General features: G+C 39.4%; 1 protein-coding gene across 1 annotated transcript in view; it reads left to right on the top strand.

The window, feature by feature from the left end:
* Nucleotides 1-1,033: 1,033 nt before the first annotated feature.
* Nucleotides 1,034-17,910, top strand: part of LOC122656499 (outer envelope pore protein 37, chloroplastic) — a 33,991-nt gene continuing 17,114 nt past the window's right edge. The window contains exons 1-4 of the mRNA XM_043851044.1: nucleotides 1,034-1,477; nucleotides 3,160-3,249; nucleotides 3,407-3,574; nucleotides 4,036-4,130. Coding sequence (XP_043706979.1) covers nucleotides 1,085-1,477; nucleotides 3,160-3,249; nucleotides 3,407-3,574; nucleotides 4,036-4,130 — 746 coding nt within the window. The 5' untranslated portion in view covers nucleotides 1,034-1,084. The remainder of the gene's footprint in view (nucleotides 1,478-3,159; nucleotides 3,250-3,406; nucleotides 3,575-4,035; nucleotides 4,131-17,910) is intronic.

The raw sequence follows: 17,910 nt of genomic DNA, 5'->3' as shown, positions 1-17,910 counted from the left end.
ACGGACAATATGTAGTTTCATGACTTGGAGGAGGGGCATTATGGAAAAAATACTTAAATAGGGAGAGTATATGAGAAATTTTAGAAGGGTGGTGCTACACTTATCTGAGTCTTATGAAGGGTGCTCGGATGCAATTTTGAAATTAAACTGGTATTGTGCAAAAGAAAACAAGTACATTGGGGATACGTTGGACCATGCAACGTCTTTACAGTAGTGAAAGATAATATTGTCAAAGTTATTAGGTTTTTTTTTTTTTTCGGTAACATAATGTTATCAATTTTTTCTGCTAAAGCAAAAATATTATGTATAAGGTTCCAAGGTATAGGTTGATTGTTGATATAAATAAAAAACTAATAGAGTTCTTTGTTGTATAGCCAAATATGTTTGATAGAAATCTTTTCTTTTTTTGATCTTTCCCATCCTTGTAAAAGACCAAAAAGCTCCACTTCTTTTGAATATTACACGCGGATGCTACTTGCATTTGTTAGAAAACTCGATCCACCTATTAAAATGTTAAAATTCCACTGTGCTAATTTAAGAGTGGATTCAGATACTCCTGACAATTAAACCTGGCAGGTTCATTATAGGGTTAGTAGTAAAACTAGAATATGATGTAAAAGATCCACAAAACAATGAGTCCATCATAGATGAGGTCATTGTAGGTGGTGTGATATTAACACCCTCTCCAATTAGTTAATGGTATTTTTGTTTTATAGGACAAGGTTTTATGCAATGGCTTAAAAATAAACTGCACATCCAACTTCATATATCACTGTTCATGTGATGGAATGATATGCCATTAATGCCCTTGTCTCTTTTGTCAGAGTCCAAAAGGTTTCAAGTTTCAACAAAAGAAAAAAAACAAAAACAAAAACAACAGTTTCTCTCCCTCACTCTCCCATTAATCCCGTTCGCAGGTTAGTTACGATATCGTAATCCGTCCCCTGCCATATATTTGAGGACCATCCCGTCATATTTCGGCCTCTATTTTCATATCCTCCATTCGGGAAAAAGTTAAGCCCAGATTTTCTCTCTCTCTCTCTCTCTCTCTTCACTGGGTTTGAACTTTGAAGAGCGGAGACCAATGGTGGAAACTTCCCCTCCAAACCCTAATTCCCTGCAACAACCATTAATACAACCAGAAGCAGCGTCAGGTGTACCATCGCCACCACCACCTCCACCTCAAAGCTCAAGCCCTCGATTCTCTTTCCCGCGTCCGGCCTTAAGACTGACCTCTGAGTTCGACAGTGATAGTTCCATCTTCCTTCACAAGGTCACATGCAAGCTCTTCGATAATCTCGCCAAGCTCAAGCTTTCCTTCCAGAACAACCACAAGGGTGAGGTTTCTGATCCTCAGCTGCATTTGGTAACCAAGTACCTCTCTCTTGATTACGATCTCGAAGAGCACAATGCATTGGTCAAGGGTTCTTTCGACGTCGGTGGCAGATTGCAGTTTAAAGCTGTTCAAGATGTCAAGGTTTTGCATTTGCCTCAAAACCCTATCGTTGCTTTCTCACAAGTTTGTACATTTTATTGGTTTGTTTACTTAAAAGACCGCTCTTTATGTTTGAGATAATTTTCTATTTCTTGATTTTTTTTTATTGGTGAATCCATTTTATTACGTATCATTTGGATGATCCTTTAAATTGTTATTGGATATTTGTTTTGCTTAATTAGTGAAGCCTAGAGTATACTAATGTGTGTGTTTTTACTGTGACCGTTGAAAAAAAAAGGGAGCATTCATTGTTTCTGAATTGTTTAGTTGATGACAGCAAATCTGGGCTTCATGGGAAGTGTTGCTCACATATTGTTACACAAAATAAAGAGATTAGGCTTTTTTTTTTTGGGGGTGGGGGGGTGGGTGGGGTTATAGTTAGAACTGTATAATGGACAACATAGCAATCGAACACATCCTTCTGTGATATAATTGTATGATGGTATTTGAAAACTCAGTCGTTATAAGTACCAGTCCACAGTTTGTTTCCAACAAAGTCCTTCTGTCATTGGGATGAATACGGTTGAAGTATAATTTAGAAAAGGAAAAAAAAAAAAGGAAGTATAATATTTGGATATTCAAGATCTTTAACATGTTGTATTAGCAAATAGTTATCATTTTCTTTTACATGTAGAAAGCGGAAGTGCAAATACACCCTCAACGTTGAAAGATTTGAACGATGGCCCTTTTATCTTATTATATCACTATCCTCCTCTCCTTATTGTCTTTCTAGGATAGTCAATGCTGGTTAAATTTTTTATATTTTGTGTCTTTCCTATTCTAGAATAGTTTACATGTGAAGTCAGCACCTAAGATAAAGTCCTGTTTCAGTTCCCTTACGAAGGAACAGAAGTCCGGAAGTTCTTCTTTGTGTTGTGATATAATGCCAAAATATCAAGTCGGGGTATTCATATTTATGTTGATCAAGCCTCTTGAATTTTCTCTTGTCCTATTTTATTTGTGTGTAATGCGAAATTTCTACTACTTTATTTTTATTTATTATATTAGTATTTATTTATTATTGATAGGAATTCTAGTTTGCAGCCTGTGGAGCCAAAAAAAATTCCATATAGTAAAAAGCATTTTTGTATGTCATGTGCTCACGAAAGAAAATCTATTATGTTTAACTTTGACATGGGTAAATTTGTTCATATTCAAGATTGACCTGGAAAGATGTGTGTTTCTTTTGTCATGCAACTCATTTCCTCTAAATTATTTAAAAACATGGAAGATACTGTACACATGTGTGGCCTGGTGCTATTATGCATATGACAAAGTTTGTTACATTGATTATTTTTCCTATGTATGATATATAGTTGCATGATAATCTGTTAAAACATGGGATCTGATTTATGTTTTCTTGTTTGAGTAGTTGAACATATGACTACTATGCAACAGCCCTAGAGAAGTATCTGTGTCAATTTCTTTGTATTCAATTATTAATCTAAGATTTAACAATTTGACTTATTGGTATTAATACTCGCTATATTGATTCCATGAGGGGTGGTGATGGCAGTGGCTCGGCAATTTGGAACTCTAGAGTGAATTATTGACGATGTTTCTCATTTACTTGAACTACATGTCTTGTGTTTGCTTCACTATAGAATTCTGGCTTAAAGGCATTTAAGATTTGGAATTTCTTATGGGTTTTCTTCTATTATTAGGCACAACAAGGGGAGGTGGCAATGATTACAAGCCTCGCTGATCCTTCCTATAAACTCGAATTGTCTTCTGCTGTTCCATCTATTGGTTTGGTGAGTCAAACTCAAAGAGTTGAATTATTCAGCCGGTGATTGGTCAGCTAGGTCTGCAGTATTTATTTATTTATTAAATGACCCTTTCTTTTTCTTCTTTTTTACATTACAAACAAGGTCATGCTCTTTTGTTTATTAGTCTAGTATATCATTGCAGCCAAAAGCAACCTTTAGATTCCCACTTGGTGAAGTTTCATTGGAAGAAAAAGACGAGGAAGTTAAGAGAGTGTTGTCAATAAATGGGATTCTGAAGGGTCAACTTTTGAATGGGGCTTGCACTGCTCGGTACAAAGATGATGATTTGAATCTGCGATACTCCTACAAGGTGGTTCTCTTCTACTTGCTTCTTCCATGAAATGCATCTTAACTATTCATCTTTTCTGTGCTAAAAAATGAGAGGGAGGAAAGTTGAATAATGTATAGTTGGAAGTGGGGAGAAGCTGTCTGCCCTCTCTGATAAACTGCTAACTATCCAATGTTTTAGTGGAAACATGGATTGGCCGATCTACCTTGGATATCTTATTGGTCAAAATGTGAAGAAGAATGTAACCATCATTCTGTTGGTTTGGTCTTATCTTTTTAGGATTCAGAATGGACATGGCTTTGGTCATCTTTTTATGTGACTTTTGCCTAGGAAATCAAATTTGGAGTCCGCTACCTCCTCAATATGTGGATTTGTATGGTGGATGGGTGAAAAATGATGCTATACAAATTCTCATTATCCCATCCCAATTTAAGAGTTTGCTGTCGTCATAAGCTGGCTTTTAAGAGTTTAAAATATGACAGGATGAGGAGATGTCATTCATCCCAAGCTTTTCACTGCCATCAAATGTGGCTTCTTTTGCCTTCAAGCGGCGGTTTGGTCCTTCAGACAAGTTGAGGTGTGTGCCTTTTTCATTTACTCCTGTAATATGCTCTCTACTTTTGGTGATCACTAGCTTAGTGGTTTAATATTAGGTAGGAGTTGATAAACTTATGAGTCCGATTCAAGTTGTTTGTGGGAAAGGTGTTCTATTTCTGATTTGTTTGCAATTTAAATATGGATGCATCCTTTAACTCTGCCATGCTATCTTGTTTCAATGAACATTTAACGATCACCAAATCTTTTTGCATGTGGATTTTGGGAATAATGGCTTATGTCCTTAGACACCAGCCTGCCTTTATTTATAATAATGAAGAGAACATTCTAGATTAGGTGCAACTGTGCAAGGACAGAAATACCCTTGAACCCATATTACAACAGTATCCAAGTTGGTTGCAACAGTCAGTGTAACCTCTTTTCTTTGTCTTTGGCCACATGACTCAATACTTTTTAGATGAGGTCTGTAATGTAGTCCTAGAATAGGTGATAATCCTACTAGGAGCCAATTGGAATCAAGCTTTGGTCAAGCCTGCTGTTTAGGGCTGATTTTGGGCTGTTTTAGGGCAAAATTAGGGTTTAGGATGGGAATTTGGGAATGGGGTTTATAGGGTTTTAATCTGCAGGTTTAGAGGGTCATTATGGTATAAAAATATCTGAATTTGAATCAGTTTTAATTTCCTGCAGAAATTAGGGTTAGGGTTTCGGGTTCTAAAACTAAGGAAAATAGCCAAAACTAGGGTTTTTAATGGGGGTTTAGGGCTAGGCTTGGGATCGAGTTTAGGGCACTGTGGGAGGGAGGTTCGATCCTAATATGGGCCTGTTTTGATGGTCCGAAGTGGGAGATTTGTAATTTTAGGGTTTAATGGCTAATGGAACTTTTTACAGAAATTAGGGTTGGAGTGATGGGAAGGGGCGGCAACTTGGGTCGAGTAGGGATGGTGTTGAGGGGAGGCTATGGTCAGAATTTGGATGGCTTCTGATAGGTAAGCAGATCTGGATAGAACTGAGATTCAGATCTGGGCAGAATGCAGCAGTCTAGGGTTTATGAGAAATAGGACAGAAAAGAAAGGGGATCGATTGGGGAAGGAAAGAAAGGATAAAACAGAAAATTAAAACCCAAACTTACACTGGATTCCTCCGGCAGCAGCTTGGATTGTTGAAGGATGAAACCACTTTCGAAATAGGGATCCTCCCAGCCGTCACGGCGTAAGGAGTCGCAGGATTCCACCCACCCTTTCACCTTGATAAGCCCACAAGGATGCACACACTCTTGGAGAGCAAGGAGCAGCAAGCAGCCACGAAAATCTCTTTTTTTAAATTCAAATCTGTTATGGGGGAGCCTCCCACGATTCCTTTATTTATAATTAAAGGCCTAAGCCAAATCCTAATACAATCTAATCTCCTCCTCACTTAAATCGTGGAAGGGATCTAATCAAATTCAAATTACTAATTTAAAATACTAAAATGTCCTAACTACCCCTACTAACTTAAAATAAAAGAATCTAACTTAAAAACAATTAATTAAAAGAAGATTCCATATTAGCCAATAGGATAAAAGAACCTATTAACCAATAGGAACACTTCACTTAAATTAGACCCATTGAACTAATTGGATGTAACCAAATCTAAACCGGTTCAATCTAAAAACATAAAAATAACTAAGTATTGGGCTAATCCCGTATGCAACCTAAGTACCCCTAGTTTAGGCCCATTAAAGTGGCCTATTACATAAAAAACCCTTGGGAACAAAGGCCCAACATGGATATAACCCAACCCTAGGCCTATTTCTAAAGAAATAAGCCCTATTTGGTGATCATTCTGCATCAGTCTGATGGTGGGGGGGTGTTCCTGGAAACCTAAGGTCACTACGTTCAGAAATCCAATAAAACCAGATTCATAGTTACAGGTTGAGAAACCAGATTTCAGGAACAAAATCCCCCTCAAAATCCTCTAATGCATCAAAGCTATTACCATCTTTCCTAATAATTCTCAAGTCCCAACAAGGAAGCAACATTACCCTTAATTCTTATAAAATCCAAGATAATCTCCGTTACTAGAATTGAAATTCAAAGTACGAATTTGAACTCCATCAAGAACAGCTGGCCACTTAAGTAATGACTCTTCTTCTCTTAACAAAATCTTATCCCCCTCCTCTTTCCTTGCCACCTCAGCAAATTTAGAATTCGAAGGTAATGCCCCTTTATCTCTAAACATCTCCAAGCTGATTCCTCCAAAACCTCCTTAGAATTAGGAAGTAAAACACTATTCAAATATCTATCTACCGGATTTGTAGTCTCCCTCAAGTCTTCCTCGATTCTCATTAAGGCAGCAAAATGATTTCCCACCTTAGAATTCTCAATCCTGCCATTTTTATGCTTATCTTCAGCACGTCTCATCTCTCTCAAATTACTAGCTGAACCACCCTGCATTGATACTTGCAAATTCCATAGGAAATCCAATTACCTATCTGATAAGGATTCATAATCACTCTCTTATTCTAAATTTAATTGATGCAGAACCAAGGGTGTATTCAAGGAAAAAGAAGAAGAATAACACGATTTTGAGAAAGCTGCTATTGGGTTGCCTATGTTTTTATTTTTTGAGTCCTGTAATAAACCAGTGAATCGGTTGGTTCAGCTGGTCTAATTTAAGTGGTGGTCCCATAGTTATTAGTTAGTTGAGTCTTAGTTGTTATTAGAATAGTCAGTCTCACATCAGCCTCTATTTAATTGGGCTGGTAGTGTCTTGTAAGTTGTAACTCAAGTAAGGTCCAAAATTGGAAGTTTCTAATTTTGAGACTTTCCAATTTTGAACCCTTTCCCGTTTTCCTCACTTAATAAAAGCAACCCAGGAGGGCAAGAAGCCCATGATTTGATTAAAAAAAAAACTCTGCTGTTATGCAAGTTTTGCTTCCATAAAGCTGTTCCTTGGTGTTCAATCTTTGGAGAGAGGAGCTGGTGTTGGATCCTGCTGACTCCTTGCGGTGGGAAGCCCAGGAGGTTCTTTCTTGTTGCTGATTTTCATTCCCTGCAGGTCTTCAAGCCTTCTGAAGTCTCTCCCCTTCAACCGAGTTCCATTGCTGCTGCCCAGACCTTCATTCTCGGGTTACTTTCTAATTTCTGCCTAACCTAATTCCATTACACCCTTCCCCTGCTTAATCCAACCATCACCTTCCTTCCATCTTTTGAGCATTCCTTCCCCCATCCTAGAGCTCCACTTGATTCCCCTTTCAGCCCCTTCTGACTTATTGATTGACCTCCATAAGAAATCTCCCCAAACCCCTTAAATCCCTATTTTCTTAGCCTATCCAAATCGGCAGAGAAGAAACCCCTTCTTCAGATTTGTTTGCCTAACTCCTTGTCTTTCCTACTGTCCCAGGCCTATCCGTCCACATTACCCTCACCCTTGAACTAAACCATACCCTATTAAACCATCCCATCCTTAGCCCATCGAACTGAACCAATTTTCTCTGATCCTGGTTGAGACTTCAATCCTGTCCTACATTATTTATAAACTCAAAATAAACTCTTACTAGTCTGATATGTCTAACAATAGGATTCTTGAAGAGCTAAGATAATGTTCTAAATTTGGACTCTAGCATTGCAATCCACAACTAACTAATTACTTAAGTAAAAAATAATTGTTGTGCATCTCCTTGCACCTAAATTTTGGGCTTTATATTTTAGGCCATTAACATCCCCACCCCGGAAAAAAAAACCGTAAGGTCAACCCAAACTAATACTGAAACCAGGCCCAATTCTAACCCGGGACTGCATTATCAGATTTGTAGTTTATAATTTGAAGTTTTGTGAAATTCCTACAATCTGTCACCTTGAGTTCAATATGATCCTGGCCCTTAAGTGTGGCTCCAGCACTCGAGTGTTAATAGAATTATGTTCTAGAACCTTGAACCATAGCAACCAACCACCTGATCCAATGGTTCATGAAGATACTGGGGTGGATGGAAGAACCTTGTGATCCCTCATTTTCATCCTTCACTGGGGTTAGGGGTGGGATTTGGACAGTTTTCACCAAAGCCTGAGCTTGGGCTGGACTTTTCAGATTTTGGGTTAGGCCTGGGTGATGGGTTGACAGATCAAACACATGATTGGGTTGGGTTAGGCTTGATTACAGTATTGGGTTACCTGGATCGTCCCAAAACCTGATCCTATACCTGAACCTTTTGTTTACATTAGATTATGGGATGAGTCATACAGTTTAGGTGTTTTTTTTTATTATACTAAGCAGATATTGTGATGCCTCAAGTTTTATTACCCTTTTTCTTAAACAATTTTTAACATGCTATGACAAGTCTTAATCTGGTTTGAAGTTCACTTTGACAGTTTTTAGTTGTTCTTACTTCTTAGGCTCTCTGGTGATGCAATCTGGAAGCAATAGAGTGGAACTAACAAGGAAAAGTGAAACTACTGTTATTGCAAATTAAGTTAAGCAATACAGCAACCCAAATGCAACCCTAGATCAATTTAGGGGAGAAAGCTAGCTAACTATGCTGCTTGAAATTAAATTTGGAAAAGAGAAGGACGTGCTCTGTTTCTTAAGTCTTTTATAGGCTACGGTTCTTTCCAATAACCCTACCAGTTAAACAGAAGTAAAAGACAACTTTATCCCACTTAAAAGGTACTAACTACTAACCAGGTAATGTAGAAGGGGTTCAAGTAAGAACCACTCTATGGTAAGATTGATAATAGTTGCAGCAGATCATCAGTAATAGAAGCAAATCAGAATTAGAAGGTAAACTAATGTAGTTCTAGATTGGTAGGAGACCAGCTAGAAGCCAATAACCAGGATCTGCTATGAACTAGGTGAATCGACTAGGTCAAAATATGTGTAAATTGTGAAATTAGGGTTAGGGTTTGATGGGACCTAGGGTTTGAAGGTAGGATTAGGTTAAGTTGATGTAGGGGAGTCTATCAGTGAAGGTCTTGTTAAGTTTTAATAGGTTTAAGATTGTAAACTTGGATTGGCAGCAATTTAGGTTTAGGGTTTTTGGGTTTTGAAAAATAAAAGATGAGGGAATAGGGTTTAGGATGGTCACCTAGGGCAGGGGTTTGGATCGAGCTTCCCTAATGGGAAATGGGACATTCGGTCAGAATATGGAGGGTTTCTGATGGTCAGAATATGCTGGCCATAAAATAAGGTTTTTGGGGAATTAATGGCGGTAGGGTTTGATAGGGTTTTAGTGGGAGGATGAGACTGATCTTTGGATCGAGTTTCCCAATAGGGCAGGGGAGTATTCGATCCCAGTTTGAGATTTCGTGGCTGGCTGGTTAGGTCTGGACAGAATTTGAGTAATGGGAAAAGTGAAAACAAAAAAAGGGGAATGTTAGGGTTGGGCTGTGAGAGGATTAGAAGAAGATAGGTTAGGGTTTGGGATGATTTAGACTTACTGTTGTTGAAGAAGTATTTGGACAGCCAGCTTGTTTGAATGAAGATCCTTGAAAAAAAAACAGAACTTGAACAAAGAGAGTTTGAATGAACAAACAGCAATCTCACCAACAAAGCAAGGTGTTGATTGGATCAAACAGCAATCGCACCAACAAACCACCCGGGCTTCCCACCTCAAGGTGTCAATCGGATCAAATGCCGATCCCACCAGCCTTGATCAAAGACAAGACAAAATAATGCGGTTAAGATTGTCCAATGGGGTCAATTAGGCCTCATAAAACTTTATTTTGGCCCATGGTTGGGTTCTATAGACCTTAGGCTTCTTATTTTTGGATTTATTGATGTAATGAGCCTAATTTATAAGCCTATAAAGTGGGGATAGTTTTATTACACGGGATTAGTAGCTAAATTGAGTGTTTGAGTTTGATTAGGATACTTAATAGCTAGATTGAATTCTGTTTTCAGTTTATTTACTTTATTGAGTGTATTAGAGTGATTTGGAGTCCTTTTATGAGTCAAATTAGGAATTTTAGAAGATCTATATATATGTAATACATCCCCTATCAATTAGAGATGATTTGAGTAAAGAATATGAATTTTTAAAGAGTTTTGGTGCTGTTGAGCAGTGCATACGGGATTGGTGTCCCGAATCTGATTTCTTCTCTTCTTTCTCCCAAGAATATCAATCTCATTTCTCTTCCCTCCTCTTCCATCAATCTTATTTCTTTCCTTGACAACGCAGTTGCTCCTTTTATCTCAGATTTGATTATTGGGCCTGCTTGCATTTGAGATCCTTAATCTGGATTTTCAAATTGCATCATTAAAATCTTCAATGGAGAAGAAGAGCAGCAAAGATTTTCATTGATATCAAAATTCGTAATCAATACTTGCCCCCTTACAGCCTTATATAAAACGCTCAAAAATAGACTTCTACACTAAAAAAGAAAGGCCTAACCCAATTCTTAACATATTAGGTAACGTAAACTGACTAGGAAACTGAAATAGACTCTAAACAGACTCCTAAACTTGCCCCACTAAACACTTAAAAGAAAACTACTAAAATCATTGAAATTGAACCATTGGTTGAACCAGTTCAATTTATGAGAAAAAACACCAAAATAAAACTGATAAAAAGCACCAAAATAAAACTATGGAACTAAAACAATTAATCCCGTATGCAGCCCTAATACCCATACTTTAGGTCCATAAAAGTGACCTATTACTTTGGAAACCCATGGGATCAAAGGCCCAACATGTATACAACCTAACCCTAAACTTATTCCTAAGCAAAGAAACCCAGTTTGGTGATAAATCTGCATCACCCCACTTCTTAAGCGAGTTAAGTGTTGCTGCCGGCTCTCTTTACTTGTGGTCCCCACCTTTTAAAATAGCTCCATCATCCCAGCAAGTAGGCTTAAAAGACTTCAAGACAGAAGGCAAAAGACAATTATGCTCCCACTTAAAAGACTTGAAATAGTAGACAATTATGCCCCCTTGCATAGACAAAATTGACTCCTCTAATAGAGCCTTCATGTAATCTTGTCTTGGGCCCCACAGGATCTCCTAGTAATATTCCCTCCAAGTTAAATATGGGGTTGCGACACTGTTCACATGAACAGTGCGTGAACAGTGTTTTGGTCTTTTCTTCTTCATGTTTTGTCCTACCTGACCAGGGGTACCTAAAGTAATTAAAACAGACCTTAAATGTCTTAAAACAAAACAAATAAAACTGAAGTAAATCACCAACTGGCGGAACTAGTTGGTCTAGAACTACTCACAGAACTTCCCCCCTTGCATATGAATCTATGTTAACAGGTTTTCCCATAAAAACCTTACTCCAGTTAGGTATGTATGATCTATCAATTTTGCCTAACAGGTCCTCTTTTCTTCTCCTTTATCTGCTGCCTTGTGTGCTCTGTTTTCTGAGGAAATAGAGCTGCGATCAGATTCTAATCAACTGGTAATGATTGATGAATAAAGCTATGAACCTGGCTTTGCCCAAGTCTGAACCAACCCAAGCCCAACCAAAGAAAACCTGGCCCGGCTGTGGGCTTGAAAATGTTGGATCAAGGCTGGGCAAGCCCAAACATGAGGTTGGGTTGGGCCTTCCCTTTTAGTCATGATTTGGGCTCAGAACACCCTTCCAGCTTGTCTGTCACTGTTGAGATAGGCTACTTTACCCGATAGGGGTAATGTAGTCCTTTTGTTTTATTTGTTTTATCTTTTATTTTGAATTCTTTTTCTGTTTTTTTCCCTCTAGCCGATCTCTATTTGGGATTCCTAGTTGGAGTGGGAATTCCTAATAGGAATAAGCAAGGGGGGCATTCCTTCTTTGATTATGATTTGTATTTTTCTGGTTATTATAAATAAAGAGGCTGGGTGATCGATTCTAATCACTCTAGCATTCAGTTCTAAGGGCTGCTAACATGGTATCAGAGCCAATTCTGATCTAAAGAGCAGCTTTCTCAGTTTTTTTTTTTTGTTTTTCACTTTCCCCTCTCCACAATTTCTGGTTTTCTCTTCTCCACCACTCTCGGCTCCTCTCTCTCACTCAGGGCAGCAACTATGAGGTGATCTGATGAAGATTTAGATGCTGCCCTCAATCTTACCTCATTGAAGATTGAAGGCTATTGGTATGACCTAATTCTGCCGGCAGATCTCCTCCATTCTTGAAGATCGAGTTCTTCCTACACTTGAAGATTGATCTTTCCTTTTTTTTGGAGATTATTTTCTGCTATTATTGGTGCATACCTTCCCTATTTGAAGGCTGCAGAATTGGATCAAGTACAATACAGATCCAGATCTGTGATTTCTCCAAACACAGTTTTTTTTCCTAATTTTTGATCAAATTAGGGTTTCTTATTGGCTCATCAGAAAGGGCTAATTTTTGGAGGACTTCTTCCCCACTACTAGAGGATCACTCGATCTATTTTTCAGCCTATTCTGACGGCTGAAAGTGTTGCAACTTCAAAACCCATCCGCCACACTTGATTCAGTATTTTTGAAGATCTGATTTTGTCAAATTAGTGGATCGATGGGTGACTCAGAGATGACTACTGCTACTGCTGGAGTAGTTGGTTAGACTAGGAATGACTTTCTTCCCTATGTTGCTGCCATTAAGCTTGATGGTACGAATTATTTAATTTGGGCCAGATCATTATCCTTGACCGTGGTTGGTAGGGGACTCACTGGCCATCTTACTGGCACCACCAAACAGCCTACTGAAGAAGGTGCTGCCCGTACTAAATGGGCTGCCAACGATGCTATGGTGATGTCATTTGTTCTGAATTCTATGACCACTGACCTCTCTAGTCAGTATCTCCTCCTTGACACTGCTACCCAGATATGGACTGCTGTCAAGGGAACTTATGGTCGTTCAGGCAGTGGTGCTCTGGTTTATGAAATAAGGAAGACACTCCAAAATACTACTCAGAAGGAGATGTCTGTTACTAAATACTATGCTGCCCTCAAGTGTTTATGGCAGCAATTGGATCACTATGCTCGGTTTCAACCTACTACTACTGCTGACATTACTGCCTATCACTCTTATGTTGATCAGTTTCGGGTCTATGATTTCCTGGCTGGCCTTAATGATGATTATGATCCTATTCGGGTGCTAGTTCTTGGTCGAGTTCCTTTCCCCAGTTTAGAGGAGACCTTTTCTTATGTTCACAATGAAGAGACACGAAGGGCTGCCATGATGATTACTCCCAAAGTTGAGAGATCAGCCTTACAGACTACTGGCTCCACCCTAGATACTTCTTCTGACAGTGTTGCTGCTACTACTACTGCCAAAGAGCTTGTGAAGTGTGATCATTGTCACAAACCATATCACACTAAGGCTCAGTGTTGGAAATTAGATGGGAAGCCTGCTGATTTTAAGGCCAAACATGGTCGTGCTAAGTCTAAAAACAAAGCAAATCACACTGAAAGTGTAGCTCCAACTTCCACTGTTGACATTGGTTTCTCCCAGGAAGAACTCCAGGCTCTCCGGCATCTGTTGAACACATCCGCTGCCTCTACTACATCTGTTGCCAATTCAGGTTCCTTCTTTGCGCGTACAGGTATTTCCTTTGCTGGTCATTGTGCATTAGTAGTCTCCACTCCTTGGATCATAGACTCCGGTGCTACTGATCACATGATAGGTTCTTCCAGCCTTTTTAATACATATTCTCCTGCTTCTGGTAAAGATAAAGTCAAAATTGCTGATAGGTCCCTCTCCTCCATCTCAGGGAAAGGATCCATTGGTTGTTTCCTACTCTTACACTGTCATCTGTGTTGTATGTTCCCAAATTTACCACTATCCTTCTTTCCATTAGTAGTATCACCAAATCCCTGAATTGTAAAGTGACATTTTTTTCCACTCATTGTGTTTTTCAGGAATTGGACTCAGGGAAGACAATTCCATTGGGTAAAGTGCATGGCGGATTGTACCTGCTTGATGAAGACCCTACATCTACCCAGGCTTTACCTTCTAAGCTCTGTCACCCGGCATCTTTCTCTTCTGAATTACACAAATGGCACTCTAGGCTAGGATATCCCCCTTTAGGTACTTTATCCACTTTATTTCCAGCATTAGTTAAAGATTGTAATAAGGAAGATTTTTTTTGTGAGCCTTGTGTCTTGGCTACACAGACACGTTCAAATTACCCCATTTCTAATAAAAGATTTTCTTCCTTATTTCATGTTGTTCATACTGATGTGTGGGGTCCTAGTAGGAAAGTTTCCCTTTCTGGTCATCGGTGGTATGTCACTTTTATTGACTGCTATTCTAGGTTCATTTGGGTCTACCTTATGCACACAAAAAGTGAAGTTTTTTCATGTTTTCAGCATTTTCACCAGCTGGTTAAGACCCAATTTAATGCCACTCTTCAAATTTTGAGGAGTGACAATGGGACAGAGTATATGGAAGGTCAGTTCCAAAAATACCTTGCTGCCCATGGAATCCTTCATTAGATTAGCTGTGTTGACACTCCAGCCCAAAATGGTGTGGCTGAGAGGAAAAACCGCCACCTCCTGGAGGTAGCCAGAGCTCTTCTGTTTGCTCGAAATCTCCCTTCCCTTTATTGGGGGGATGCTGTCCTTACTACGGCTTATTTAATTAATAGGCTGCTTAGTCGAGTTCTTCATTTTAGAACCCCTATTGAGCTATTACTTGGCTCTTCTACCTTTATAGTCCCACCTAAGGTCTTTGGCTGCGTTTGTTATGCCAGGGATATAAGGTCCCCTGGTAAACTTGAACCTTGTAGTCTCCGCTGCATTTTCTTAGGTTACTCTGCTACACAGAAGGGGTACAAATGTTATTACTTTCCATCCCGCCGGACTTTTGTCAGCATGGATGTTGTCTTTCATGAGAGTATTTCATATTATATGTCCCCACCTCTTCAGGGGGAGAGTGTCAGTGAAGATGTGCTTGCTAGTGACTCTCCACTTCCACTTCAGTCTGTTTACAATGAGTCTAAACCTGTTCGGCCTGCTCCTAGTACTCCCCCTGAGTCAAGGGGATAGGTCCCTCTACAGGGGGACACTATCTCTACTCAGGGGGATCAAACTACCCCAGTCCAGACTCCTGTCCAGAGGACTATTAGTGAATTTCAGAGGAGGATTGATGACAGTACTGTGAAGACCTATGGAAGGAAACATAAGCAGGTTCAATCAACTGTTGCTCCAGTACCCATCCAATTGCCGAAACCGGATCCAGAACCTGCCTTTCCACCTGGTAATGTCCCTTCTCCTGAATTATCTATTGCTCTTCGCAAAGGTGTCAGGACTTACACTCAGCATCCCATATCTCATGTTGTTTCTTATGACTCCTTTTCCCCATCCTTTCGTGCTTTTGTTTCCTCTCTTTCTTCTGTTCGTATTCCTAACAATTGGCAGGAAGCTCTATCAGATGGAAAGTGGAAGGCAGCTATGATGGAAGAAATGGAGGCCTTGAAGAAAAATAACACATGGGAGCTTGTGGTTCTTCCACCTGGGAAGAAAACCGTTGGATGTAAATGGGTGTTTGTGGTGAAACAGAAGGTGGATGGCACTGCGGATAGGTATAGGGCACGACTCGTGGCCAAGGGGTTCACTTAGACATACGGCATTGATTACCAGGAAACTTTTGCACCTATTGCGAAGTTAAATACTGTTCGTGTGTTATTATCTTGTGCAGTCAACCTTGGATAGGATTTGCAGCAGCTAGATGTAAAAAATGCCTTCCTAAATGGTGCACTGGATGAGGAGGTGTATATGGACATTCCACCAGGGTTCTATTGTGACAGAAACCAAGGAAAAGTGTGTAGGCTGAAGCGTGTACTAAATGGGCTGAAGCAGTCACCTCGAGCATGGTTTGGCCGGTTCCATAAGGCCATGATTTCTGTGGGCTATAAGCAGAGTAATGCTGATCACACACTCTTTATAAAGAGGGTTGGTGAAAAACTCACTGTTCTTATAATCTACGTTGATGACATAGTAGTTACTGGCAATGATGGTGATGAGATCAGACGGTTGAAGACCTTCCTTGGACAAGAATTTGAGATTAAAGATCTAGGGAATCTACGATACTTTTTTGGGATTGAAGTGGCCAAATCTTCTAAAGGCATTTTTCTCTCCCAAAGGAAGTATGTCCTAGACTTATTGGCTGAACCCGTGTTGTTAGGCTGCCATCCTTTAGATGCTCCTATGGACCCTACTATTCGGCTCAAGGAAAAAGAGGGTGAGCCTGTTGATAAAGGCCTGTACTAAAGACTTGTAGGGAAGCTGATTTATCTCTCACACACTCGTCCTGACATTGCTGTCGCCGTGAGTACTGTGAGTCAGTTTATGCATGATCCCTACTTTTCTCATATGGAGGCTGTTCTTCGTATCTTGCACTATTTGAAGGCAGCTCTTGGAAAAGGAATTCTTTTGTCTGCACATGATCACCTACGGATAGAAGCTTACACTGATGCTGATTGGGCTGGTTCTGGGGATCGCAAGTCTATTTCTGGGTATTGCTCTTTTGTAGGTGGAAATCTTGTCACATGGCGTAGGAAGAAGCAAACTGACACAAGGTATTTGTGAGTTACTCTGGCTTAAAGGTTTGCTACAAGATCTTGGTGTCCTTATTCATCTTCCTATAATGTTGTACTACGACAACAAGGCTGCAATCAGCATAGCACACAACCCAGTACAGCATGGTCGTACCAAGCATGATGAGGTGGATAGGCATTTCATCAAGGAGAAGTTAGAAGATGGGTTGATTTGTATTCCCTTTGTGACATCTGCTGATCAACTTGCTGATATATTGTCTGGGAAATTGTTTCATCCCAATCTAGTCAAGTTGGGCATGATCGACATCTTTGCTCCAACTTGAGGGGGAGTGTTGAGATAGGCTACTTTACTCAATAGGGGTAATGTAGTCCTTTTGTTTTATTTGTTTTATCTTTTATTTTGAGTTCTTTTTCTGTTTTTTTTCCCTCTAGCCGATTTCTATTTGGGATTCCTAGTTGGAGTGGGAATTCCTAATAGGAATAGGCAAGGGGGACATTCCTACTTTGATTATGATTTGTATTTTTCTAGTTATTATAAATAAAGAGGCTGGGTGATCGATTCTGATCACTCAAGCGTTCAGTTCTAAGGGCTGCTAACAGTCACCTCTAATGCCAACCCAAAATGGGGCCATCTATAGAGAGCAAAAGCGGACTTCTCAAGATGGGTATGTTGGTCACTCTTAAAAATATATGAAAATTCAGTATAGATGTGAATTGTTTTTCTTTATATCTTTTCCACGATTTAAGGGGTTCCAAAAAATGATTTTGTAGGCATTGAATTTAGGACTTGGTATTGGATTGGCCGGTCCCGATCTCAGTTTAAGGTGATACAGGAGGGTGTTATACCCCTTTTTACCCCCTTTTATGTCCAATCTTGACTAAGTTTACTTGGGATTGGATTGGGTCTGCAGTGGTAGATCCAATCCCCAGTTTAAGTACTAAATCCTTGGTAGTCAGAGTTGGGATGTTGGTATTGGGCGGATGCTACTTTCCTTTGGGTTTGGCAGCAGTGAAAACATCTTTTGAGTTAGAAAGTAATGGTACAATTATATGATACATGGATGCATGTGTATTCTTTCCTTTACGAAAATGGCCAAAATACCTGCAAGAAAATCTTTTAGCTCAGTCTTCCTTGAAGATATTAGCTGAATTTCATCGGATTTCAAAGTTGTTAAAATTGGATAATGTAGTGCACCAATGTGTCAAGTTTTGCTAGGGGTAGTGATTTCACCCCTTCGCAATACCAAAATATTTCCCTAAATTTAACACATTTCGATCCTTGGCCAAGCCAAAACAATTCCCCACAGTTTCGCAATTTTTGTCGAAATATCAAAAACTGTTTTGCCAATGATATGTTTTGAGTTGTTTTGATAG

Source organism: Telopea speciosissima, chromosome 3 (genome assembly GCF_018873765.1).
Source record: "Telopea speciosissima isolate NSW1024214 ecotype Mountain lineage chromosome 3, Tspe_v1, whole genome shotgun sequence".
Lineage (NCBI taxonomy): Eukaryota > Viridiplantae > Streptophyta > Magnoliopsida > Proteales > Proteaceae > Telopea > Telopea speciosissima.
Note: the sequence above shows the minus strand (reverse complement) of the source record. Positions and strands in the feature narration are given on the sequence as shown.